Source organism: Spinacia oleracea, chromosome 4, assembly GCF_020520425.1.
Source record: "Spinacia oleracea cultivar Varoflay chromosome 4, BTI_SOV_V1, whole genome shotgun sequence".
NCBI classification, from domain to species: Eukaryota; Viridiplantae; Streptophyta; class Magnoliopsida; order Caryophyllales; family Amaranthaceae; genus Spinacia; species Spinacia oleracea.
In genome coordinates, this window is record NC_079490.1 from 158820393 (window position 1) to 158832430 (window position 12038).

Consider the following 12038-nt stretch of genomic DNA (forward strand, 5'->3'; position numbering starts at 1 on the left):
AATAGCAATTAATGTACGAATTGCTTTTAATCTAGCAACAGGTGCAAAAGTTTCTTTGAAATCAATACCTTCCTGTTGATTGTAGCCTTTGACTACTAACCTTGCCTTGTTCCTGATGATCGTTGTATGCTCATCAAGCTTGTTCCTGAACACCCACTTCAATCCTATGACCTTCTGATTCTTTGGTTTGGGTTCTAGATGCCATACCTTGTTCCTTTGGAACTCATTTAACTCATCTTGCATGGCAGTGATCCAATCAGCATCTTCCAAAGCTTCATTGTGGTTCCTTTGCTCGATTATGGAGAGGAACACATGAAAGGCACAGAAGTTCCTTAGTTGAGACCTCGTTTGAGTTCCTTTCCTAATGTCTCTGGTAATCAGATCCATTGGGTGAGAACTTTGATGTTTCCAGGGCTTAGGTTGAAATTGTGCCACTAGAACTTCTAAGGTCTCCTCAGCTCCTTTCTGTTTCCTGAGATCGTTGTTCCTCTGCATCAGAAGTTTCTTGATCTTCTTCCGGTTCCTCAGGATCAGCATTTTCTGGTTCCTTAGGATCAGCATTTTCTGGTTCCTCAGGATCTGCATTTTCTGGTTCCTCAGGATCTGGAGCTCTTGGATTTCTTCTTACAGGAACTTCTTGATTAGTAGCAGTTTCTTGTGTTTGTGGATCTGCTATTTCATTTTGATGTCTTCTAGGAGAGATTTCCTCATAATTATCTGTAAAACGAATTAAACCAATTTCGAAATCTTCCTGTTCCTGAACTTCATCAAGATTGTCAGCTTCATCAAAAGTAATATATACAATTTTAACTCTTTCAAAAGAGTCTTTAAGAGAGGTGTTCCTGTCAGGCAACTGAAAGAACCTACCATGTACATCAGATTTAACATTATTGAGGTAGGTTATGTCTTCTTTGCTAAGTTCCATTGCCTTGTCACTTTGAGCCTTTATTACGCTAAGATTTTTAAAATTGTCTAGGGTTTCTATCAATAATTCCACTAATTTAATTACAGACAGAGATTGAAGAGTTGAGGAACTTACTTCACTTGATGGATCTTGGGTTGATTCAAGCCATAAGACAAAGGTTTGATGTTTCTTCTAGTTGATCCTCATCTTCTTCCGAGTCAGTGGCTTCTTCCCAAGCTTCGATCATTGCCTTCTTGAAGTTGGGCTTGGCAAAGGTGGATTTGTTGAATCTTTCCTTGTATTGATACTTTCCCTTGCCTTTCCCTTTTTCATTTTCCCACTAAGGACAGTCTTTAATTTGATGGTCAGAATCGCCGCACTTGAAACATCCTTGGTCAGACTTGGAACCGCTTCGTTTTCTCATTGAGTTCCTTCCTCTTAGATTTCCAGGTTTAGAGTTCCTGTAAAATCTTTTCATTCTTCTTACCAACGTAGCAACCTCATCTTCATCAGGTTCTGAGTCCTCCTGTTCCTCAGCCTTGAGAGCAAGGCCTCAGTTCTCAGGAACAGCTGCTCCTAGATGTAATTCGTGAGTCATCAAGGATCCCGCCAATTGTTCAATGTTGAATTTGGTGAAGTCCTTTGTTTCAAACAGTGTCGTGACCTTGGTTCTCCATCTATCATCCTGTGGCATGCTCCTTAGGATCTTCCTAACCTGTTCATCAGAGGGAATAATTCTTCCAAGAGAAACTAGCTCATTAGTAATGTTAGTGAAACGAGTAAACATTTCCTGTATTGTTTCTCTTGGTTGCATTTCGAAACGTTCATACTTACACATTAATAAGTAAATTTTTGAACGTTTGACCTCATTAGTTCCTTCATGAGTTATTTGAAGGAGATCCCAAATTTTCTTTGCGCTCTTGCACCCCATAACTCTGTTGTGTTCATGAGGTCCAAGGCCGCAATGTAAGATTTTCACAGCCATTGCATTGATTTCAAATTTCTCAAAATCTTCCTTAGCAAATTCAGACATAGGTTTAGGAACTACCTCATTTTGAGCATTGGTCGTTGTTACCTCGAAATCGCCAGCTTCTATGACTCGCCACACTTGATAGTTCTCTGCCTTGATATAGATCTCCATCCTGTTCTTCCAATAGGTGTAGAATTTCCCGTTGAACATTGGAGGTCTTTGAGTGGAATAACCTTCCTCGAGTTTCTCGTAAGCGTTCATACTTTCCAGGAACTTTTTCTCAACGGGGTTTCGTGTATTTTTGTGAGATCCTGCTCTGATACCAACTGATAGTTTAGTAGGAACACTTGACAAGAGGGGGGGTGAATTGTTTCTTGGGAACTTGGGTAAGTTTCTTGCGGAATTTAAACAATAAAGAGACTGAGAACAATAAGCGGAGAAAGATATAAAACTGAGGAACCTTCTTGACCCTTATAAAGAAGAACCTCACTACTCTTTTGTATTAATGCAATAACTCTATTACAAATACACTCTTTAACTCGAGTTCCTCTCGAACACAAGTTCCCCACAGCAATCCCCTTCGATTACTGTGCTACTCTTTCTCTCTCTGACTTAACTCTAAGTCGCTCCTTTTCTCTTTGACTTAACTCTAAGTCGCTCTTTCTCTCTTTGACTTAACTCTAAGTCACTCAAGGATCACTCAATCCTTATACCCAAAATACAATATGATAGATAGATTCTAGTACGTAATAAAGCTTATAGTAATAAGGAACTCAAGGAACACTCTATTTTGCCAACTGATTCTTTTAAAACGTTTAAGCTCTTTAAGATAGATTTTGTAGAAATCATTTGTGTTTTGAAAAGCCAAAACTCTTCTCCTTTTATAGAGGAGTTTTACTTAGGGTTGGATACCCATGTTCTCCTCAACTACGCACTAACTGTTACTGGTCAGTAACATGGGCATAGTTGGAGAGAAACATGGAGACCAAATCAAAACATTACTTGCACGTTTAAACAGAAATACGTGGGAGGGTTTTAAGGATCATGGAAAATATTTTGCTTGAGAAACAAGGAGAATGAAAACAGAATCCTATGTTTACATTTATTAATTAAATTCATTTTATTTATTAACAAAGATTTTCCAACTTAAAACTGTTTTATAATTACAGTTAATATATTTCAATTTAAAACGTACCAAAATACTTAGGTTCCTTTCGTTCCAAATTACGTATAAACAAATATTAAATACTTACATAAATCCTTAACATAAATTCATATGTTGTAGTCTTCATGTTGCACCTTTAAAAGCTTCACTCGAAGTCTTCCCAATTTGTTCCTTCTCTGGAACATCGAGGATCCACATAATATATGAGGATCTCGCCTTAGGAACTCGCCTAAGGATCTCGCCTTTGTAAACTTGCTTAATGATTATTTCTTCAATGTAGTGTCTGACATGGATCAATTACTTGCTTATATTCCACGTTGCTTAGTTTATCCAACTCAGGATCTCCTTAACTTAGCATTATCCCTCTAAGGATCTCGGAACCTATTATGCAACATAACTTAACCAATTTTTAGGAGTTTGCTGTGTCATCATCAAAACTTTAGGGTCAATAATATTCCCCCTTTTTGGTGATGACAACAAAAGCAAACTTTCACTAAATATAATTATAATCAATTAGCATAAATATAAAACAAAACAATAAGGTAGATTTATGAAAATCAATTTAAGCTACCGAAATTGAAATTAAGGAAAAGCAAAATTGATTTTAATAAACGAAATAAAATTGAAAACGAAAACCAAAATTTAACAAAAAAATTAGCTTACATCGAGAAGAGAATAGTGACCGACTCAAGTGATCAATTTAAGTTAAATTTGCATTCATTTCCCCCTGTTGGCATTAACAAAAAGTAGAAAAATACAGTACTAATATATACCGATTATAGCGCCCTCCGATCAACGGTTGGCAAACTAAGTTAGCCTCAAAGTTAAGTTCCAACGTACTAAATTCGAATATAAAACATAATAATTAACAAGCCAAGTTTTTTGTTTTTTTTTTTTGGGGCTCTTCCTTGTTGTCTTGCGTCGAATAGGTGAGATAGAGAGAGAGTAGGTGGTGAGGGTGGGATTCGGGTCGGGGGTGGGTGTGGTGTTCGTTGACGGGTTTGGTGTGGGGTTTGGTGTGGGATTTGCGGTAGGGTCTGGGTGGTGTGGAGATGCTTCGCGATCTGAGCGGGCGGTGTGAGGGCTGATGTCGGAAGTGGTGGGGTGAGAGTCGGCGACGATAGGGCTGTCATCGGTGGGTTAGGGTGGTCGTCGGGATCGCTGGTTGTGGAGGGGGAAGGTGCGGTGGTTCGTGGCTGGGTAGATGGGCGAAAGTGGGGGTTCGCGGCCGGTTCGACGCTAGGATTCGCGGCTGGCTCATTCGATTTTCCGGTCAGGTCCGGTTGATTTGCTGGGCGAGTCCGGTCGTCGAGTTGAGGTTGCCGGTGGTCGTGGCCTGTTGGGTCCGGCCGCCGGTGATGGTGGTGGTGGTGGTTTCAATTTGGGGATTTTCATTGTTAGGTTTTGAATTTGGGGATTTTTGAGTTTTAGGGTTTGTGGTGATGGAATTGATGAGATGTAATTTGTGGGTACTTTGGGTACGAGAGATCCATAAGTGTGATCCATTAGCTTTTAATTTTAGAAAAAATAAAATTTAATGGAATAAATAAAAAAATATGGATATATAAAAAGAAATAAAAAAATAAAAATAATTTGTTGAAAAATAAAAGATGAAAAAAAATTGTAACAAAAAGAATATATCCATGATCCTCCTATTTTAGTGAAACTAATTCAATCACGTATCTCATATTACTGACTAATTAAATACATATTTTAATTCTAAATATTCGGTTGTTCCTTAACAATGCTAAACTTCAGATATGCTTTACGCACATGTATTTATAATTGTATACAGTAGTTATGCATAAATCTATAAAAGTCATACCTCGTGAGGAACTGTCCTGCTTACTTATCTTATCTTGATAATTCCGAGTTCAAATCTCATTTTCTCGTGCTTCTCTCTGCTTGCTTACTTTGCAAGTTCCTTGCACAAACTTTCATTAGTTGTACCAAACAGTAAATTACCAATGTAAATTTGTACAACTAGTGAGTCAGATCCTTTTGATTTTAAAAATAGAATTTTATCAATTCTTCCTCGTTTAAAATTATTTTGTAAAAGAAACTTGGATAATCTCTCGTACCACGATCTAGGAGCCTGCTTTAACCCATACAGAGCTTTGTCTAGCTTATAGATGTGGTTCGGAAATTCGGGATTCTCAAAACCGGGGGGTTGTTCCACATAGACGTCTTTTTTAAGAAAACCATTTAAAAAAGCACATTTGACGTCCATATGATACAACTTGAATCCCATAAAGGCTGCAATAGCAATTAATGTACGAATTGCTTCTAATCTAGCAACAGGTGCAAAAGTTTCTTTGAAATCAATACCTTCCTGTTGATTGTAGCCTTTGACTACTAACCTTGCCTTGTTCCTGATGATCGTTGTATGTTCATCAAGCTTGTTCCTGAACACCCACTTCAATCCTATGACCTTCTGATTCTTTGGTTTGGGTTCCAGATGCCATACCTTGTTCCTTTGGAACTCATTTAACTAATCTTGCATGGCAGTGATCCAATCAGCATCTTCCAAAGCTTCAGTGTGGTTCCTTTGCTCGATTGTGGAGAGGAACACATGAAAAGCACAGAAGTTCCTTAGTTGAGACCTCGTTTGAGTTCCTTTCCTAATGTCTCTGATAATCAGATCCATTGGGTGAAAACTTTGATGTTTCCAGGGCTTAGGTTGAAATTGTGCCACTGGAACATCTAAGGTCTCCTCAGTTCCTTCTGTTTCCTGAGATCCTTGTTCCTCTGCATCATAAGTTTCTTGATCTTCTTCCGGTTCCTCAGGATCAGCATTTTCTGGTTCCTTAGGATCAGCATTTTCTGGTTCCTCAGGATCTGCATTTTCTGGTTCCTCAGGATCAGGAGCTCTTGGATTTCTTCTTACAGGAACTTCTTGGTTAGTAGCAGTTTCTTGTGTTTGTGGATCTGCTATTTCATTTTGATGTCTTCTAGGAGAGATTTCCTCATAATTATCTGTAAAACGAATTAAACCAATTTCGAAATCTTCCTGTTCCTGAACTTCATCAAGATTGTCAGCTTCATCAAAAGTAATATATACAATTTTAACTCTTTCAAAAGAGTCTTTAAGAGAGGTGTTCCTGTCAGGCAACTGAAAGAACCTACCATGTACATCAGATTTAACATTATTGAGGTAGGTTATGTCTTCTTTGCTAAGTTCCATTGCCTTGTCACTTTGAGCCTTTATTACGCTAAGATTTTTAAAATTGTCTAGGGTTTCTATCAATAATTCCACTAATTTAATTACAGACAGAGATTGAAGAGTTGAGGAACTTACTTCACTTGATGGATCTTGGGTTGATTCAAGCCATAAGACAAAGGTTTGATGTTTCTTCTAGTTGATCCTCATCTTCTTCCGAGTCAGTGGCTTCTTCCCAAGCTTCGATCATTGCCTTCTTGAAGTTGGGCTTGGCAAAGGTGGATTTGTTGAATCTTTCCTTGTATTGATCCTTTCCCTTGCCTTTCCCTTTTTCATTTTCCCACTAAGGGCAGTCTTTAATTTGATGGTCAGAATCGCCGCACTTGAAACATCCTTGGTCAGACTTGGAACCGCTTCGTTTTCTCATTGAGTTCCTTCCTCTTAGATTTCCAGGTTTAGAGTTCCTGTAAAATCTTTTCATTCTTCTGACCAACGTAGCAACCTCATCTTCATCAGGTTCTGAGTCCTCCTGTTCCTCAGCCTTGAGAGCAAGGCCTCAGTTCTCAGGAACAGCTGCTCCTAGATGTAATTCGTGAGTCATCAAGGATCCCGCCAATTGTTCAAAGTTGAATTTTGTGAAGTCCTTTGTTTCAAACAGTGTCGTGACCTTGGTTCTCCATCTATCATCCTGTGGCATGCTCCTTAGGATCTTCCTAACCTGTTCATCAGAGGGAATAATTCTTCCAAGAGAAACTAGCTCATTAGTAATGTTAGTGAAACGAGTAAACATTTCCTGTACTGTTTCTCTTGGTTGCATTTCGAGACGTTCATACTTACACATTAATAAATCAATTTTTGAACGTTTGACCTCATTAGTTCCTTCATGAGTTATTTGAAGGAGATCCCAAATTTTCTTTGCGCTCTTGCACCCCATAACTCTATTGTGTTCGTGAGGTCCAAGGCCGCAATGTAAGATTTTCACAGCCATTGCATTGATTTCAAATTTCTCAAAATCTTCCTTAGCAAATTCAGACATAGGTTTAGGAACTACCTCATTTTGAGCATTGGTCGTTGTTACCTCGAAATCGCCAGCTTCTATGACTCGCCACACTTGATAGTTCTCTGCCTTGATATAGATCTCCATCCTGTTCTTCCAGTAGGTGTAGAATTTCGCGTTGAACATTGGAGGTCTTTGAGTGGAATAACCTTCCTCGAGTTTCTCGTAAGCGTTCATACTTTCCAGGAACTTTTTCTCAACGGGGTTTCGTGTATTTTTGTGAGATCCTGCTCTGATACCAACTGATAGTTTAGTAGGAACACTTGACAAGAGGGGGGGTGAATTGTTTCTTGGGAACTTGGGTAAGTTTCTTGCGGAATTTAAACAATAAAGAGACTGAGAACAATAAGCGGAGAAAGATATAAAACTGAGGAACCTTCTTGACCCTTATAAAGAAGAACCTCACTACTCTTTTGTATTAATGCAATAACTCTATTAAAAATACACTCTTTAACTCGAGTTCCTCTCGAACACAAGTTCCCCACAGCAATCCCCTTCGATTACTGTGCTACTCTTTCTCTCTCTGACTTAACTCTAAGTCGCTCCTTTTCTCTTTGACTTAACTCTAAGTCGCTCTTTCTCTCTTTGACTTAACTCTAAGTCACTCAAGGATCACTCAATCCTTATACCCAAAATACAATATGATAGATAGATTCTAGTACGTAATAAAGCTTATAGTAATAAGGAACTCAAGGAACACTCTATTTTGCCAACTGATTCTTTTAAAACGTTTAAGCTCTTTAAGATAGATTTTGTAGAAATCATTTGTGTTTTGAAAAGCCAAAACTCTTCTCCTTTTATAGAGGAGTTTTACTTAGGGTTGGATACCCATGTTCTCCTCAACTACGCACTAACTGTTATTGGTCAGTAACATGGGCATAGTTGGAGAGAACCATGGAGACCAAATCAAAACATTACTTGCACGTTTAAACAGAAATACGTGGGAGGGTTTTAAGGATCATGGAAAATATTTTGCTTGAGAAACAAGGAGAATGAAAACAGAATCCTATGTTTACATTTATTAATTAAATTCATTTTATTTATTAACAAAGATTTTCCAACTTAAAACTCTTTTATAATTACAGTTAATATATTTCAATTTAAAACGTACCAAAATACTTAGGTTCCTTTCGTTCCAAATTACGTATAAACAAATATTAAATACTTACATAAATCCTTAACATAAATTCATATGTTGTAGTCTTCATGTTGCACCTTTAAAAGTTTCACTCGAAGTCTTCCCAATTTGTTCCTTCTCTGGAACATCGAGGATCCACATAATATATGAGGATCTCGCCTTAGGAACTCGCCTAAGGATCTCGCCTTTGTAAACTTGCTTAATGATTATTTCTTCAATGTAGTGTCTGACATGGATCAATTACTTGCTTATATTCCACGTTGCTTAGTTTATCCAACTCAGGATCTCCTTAACTTAGCATTATCCCTCTAAGGATCTCGGAACCTATTATGCAACATAACTTAACCAATTTTTAGGAGTTTGCTGTGTCATCATCAAAACTTTAGGGTCAATAATATTCCCCCTTTTTGGTGATGACAACAAAAGCAAACTTTCACTAAATATAATTATAATCAATTAGCATAAATATAAAACAAAACAATAAAGTAGATTTATGAAAATCAATTTAAGCTACCGAAATTGAAATTAAGGAAAAGCAAAATTGATTTTAATAAACGAAATAAAATTGAAAACGAAAACCAAAATTTAACAAAAAAATTAGCTTACATCGAGAAGAGAATAGTGACCGACTCAAGTGATCAATTTAAGTTAAATTTGCATTCATTTCCCCCTGTTGGCATTAACAAAAAGTAGAAAAATACAGTACTAATATATACCGATTATAGCGCCCTCCGATCAACGGTTGGCAAACTAAGTTAGCCTCAAAGTTAAGTTCCAACGTACTAAATTCGAATATAAAACATAATAATTAACAAGCCAAGTTTTTTGTTTTTTTTTTTGGGGCTCTTCCTTGTTGTCTTGCGTCGAATAGGTGAGATAGAAAGAGAGTAGGTGGTGAGGGTGGGATTCGGGTCGGGGGTGGGTGTGGTGTTCGTTGACGGGTTTGGTGTGGGGTTTGGTGTGGGATTTGCGGTAGGGTCTGGGTGGTGTGGAGATGCTTCGCGATCTGAGCGGGCGGTGTGAGGGCTGATGTCGGAAGTGGTGGGGTGAGAGTCGGCGACGATAGGGCTGTCATCGGTGGGTTAGGGTGGTCGTCGGGATCGCTGGTTGTGGAGGGGGAAGGTGCGGTGGTTCGTGGCTGGATAGATGGGCGAAAGTGGGGGTTCGCGGCCGGTTCGACGCTAGGATTCGCGGCTGGCTCATTCGATTTTCCGGTCAGGTCCGGTTGATTTGCTGGGCGAGTCCGGTCGTCGAGTTGAGGTTGCCGGTGGTCGTGGCCTGTTGGGTCCGGCCGCCGGTGATGGTGGTGGTGGTGGTTTCAATTTGGGGATTTTCATTGTTAGGTTTTGAATTTGGGGATTTTTGAGTTTTAGGGTTTGTGGTGATGGAATTGATGAGATGTAATTTGTGGGTACTTTGGGTACGAGAGATCCATAAGTGTGATCCATTAGCTTTTAATTTTAGAAAAAATAAAATTTAATGGAATAAATATTAAAATATGGATATATAAAAAGAAATAAAAAAATAAAAATAATTTGTTGAAAAATAAAAGATGAAAAAAAATTGTAACAAAAAGAATATATCCATGATCCTCCTATTTTAGTGAAACTAATTCAATCACGTATCTCATATTACTGACTAATTAAATACATATTTTAATTCTAAATATTCGGTTGTTCCTTAACAATGCTAAACTTCAGATATGCTTTACGCACATGTATTTATAATTGTATACAGTAGTTATGCATAAATCTATAAAAGTCATACCTCGTGAGGAACTGTCCTGCTTACTTATCTTATCTTGATAATTCCGAGTTCAAATCTCATTTTCTCGTGCTTCTCTCTGCTTGCTTACTTTGCAAGTTCCTTGCACAAACTTTCATTAGTTGTACCAAACAGTAAATTACCAATGTAAATTTGTACAACTAGTGAGTCGGATCCTTTTGATTTTAAAAATAGAATTTTATCAATTCTTCCTCGTTTAAAATTATTTTGTAAAAGAAACTTGGATAATCTCTCGTACCACGATCTAGGAGCCTGCTTTAACCCATACAGAGCTTTGTCTAGCTTATAGATGTGGTTCGGAAATTCGGGATTCTCAAAACCGGGGGGTTGTTCCACATAGACGTCTTTTTTAAGAAAACCATTTAAAAAAGCACATTTGACGTCCATATGATACAACTTGAATCCCATAAAGGCTGCAATAGCAATTAATGTACGAATTGCTTCTAATCTAGCAACAGGTGCAAAAGTTTCTTTGAAATCAATACCTTCCTGTTGATTGTAGCCTTTGACTACTAACCTTGCCTTGTTCCTGATGATCGTTGTATGTTCATCAAGCTTGTTCCTGAACACCCACTTCAATCCTATGACCTTCTGATTCTTTGGTTTGGGTTCCAGATGCCATACCTTGTTCCTTTGGAACTCATTTAACTAATCTTGCATGGCAGTGATCCAATCAGCATCTTCCAAAGCTTCAGTGTGGTTCCTTTGCTCGATTGTGGAGAGGAACACATGAAAAGCACAGAAGTTCCTTAGTTGAGACCTCGTTTGAGTTCCTTTCCTAATGTCTCTGATAATCAGATCCATTGGGTGAAAACTTTGATGTTTCCAGGGCTTAGGTTGAAATTGTGCCACTGGAACATCTAAGGTCTCCTCAGTTCCTTCTGTTTCCTGAGATCCTTGTTCCTCTGCATCATAAGTTTCTTGATCTTCTTCCGGTTCCTCAGGATCAGCATTTTCTGGTTCCTTAGGATCAGCATTTTCTGGTTCCTCAGGATCTGCATTTTCTGGTTCCTCAGGATCAGGAGCTCTTGGATTTCTTCTTACAGGAACTTCTTGGTTAGTAGCAGTTTCTTGTGTTTGTGGATCTGCTATTTCATTTTGATGTCTTCTAGGAGAGATTTCCTCATAATTATCTGTAAAACGAATTAAACCAATTTCGAAATCTTCCTGTTCCTGAACTTCATCAAGATTGTCAGCTTCATCAAAAGTAATATATACAATTTTAACTCTTTCAAAAGAGTCTTTAAGAGAGGTGTTCCTGTCAGGCAACTGAAAGAACCTACCATGTACATCAGATTTAACATTATTGAGGTAGGTTATGTCTTCTTTGCTAAGTTCCATTGCCTTGTCACTTTGAGCCTTTATTACGCTAAGATTTTTAAAATTGTCTAGGGTTTCTATCAATAATTCCACTAATTTAATTACAGACAGAGATTGAAGAGTTGAGGAACATACTTCACTTGATGGATCTTGGGTTGATTCAAGCCATAAGACAAAGGTTTGATGTTTCTTCTAGTTGATCCTCATCTTCTTCCGAGTCAGTGGCTTCTTCCCAAGCTTCGATCATTGCCTTCTTGAAGTTGGGCTTGGCAAAGGTGGATTTGTTGAATCTTTCCTTGTATTGATCCTTTCCCTTGCCTTTCCCTTTTTCATTTTCCCACTAAGGGCAGTCTTTAATTTGATGGTCAGAATCGCCGCACTTGAAACATCCTTGGTCAGACTTGGAACCGCTTCGTTTTCTCATTGAGTTCCTTCCTCTTAGATTTCCAGGTTTAGAGTTCCTGTAAAATCTTTTCATTCTTCTGACCAACGTAGCAACCTCATCTTCATCAGGTTCTGAGTCCTCCTGTTCCTCAGCC

The 12038-nt window shown here is 38.2% G+C and overlaps 1 protein-coding gene across 1 annotated transcript; it reads right to left on the bottom strand.

The window, feature by feature from the left end:
* Positions 1-454: 454 nt before the first annotated feature.
* LOC110784777 (uncharacterized) lies at positions 455-11520 on the bottom strand. The gene is made up of 4 exons (XM_056842508.1): positions 11089-11520; positions 5792-6151; positions 1392-1442; positions 455-853 (listed from the first exon to the last, which is right to left on the bottom strand). Exons 1-4 carry the CDS (start codon positions 11518-11520, stop codon positions 455-457), a joined length of 1242 nt encoding a protein of 413 aa, XP_056698486.1.
* Between the last annotated feature and the right edge of the window lie 518 nt (positions 11521-12038).

What these genes read in the sequence shown, in the direction of transcription:
- LOC110784777 (XM_056842508.1), bottom strand. Translation starts at nt 11,520, where the DNA reads ATGGAACTTAGCAAAGAAGACATAACCTACCTCAATAATGTTAAATCT. An exon ending in AAGATCAAGAAACTTATGAT is followed by an intron (nt 6,152 to 11,088) that starts GCAGAGGAACAA and finishes AGGTTCTTTCAG; the next exon opens with TTGCCTGACAGGAACACCTC. An exon ending in AAGATCAAGAAACTTATGAT is followed by an intron (nt 1,443 to 5,791) that starts GCAGAGGAACAA and finishes CTTGCTCTCAAG; the next exon opens with GCTGAGGAACAGGAGGACTC.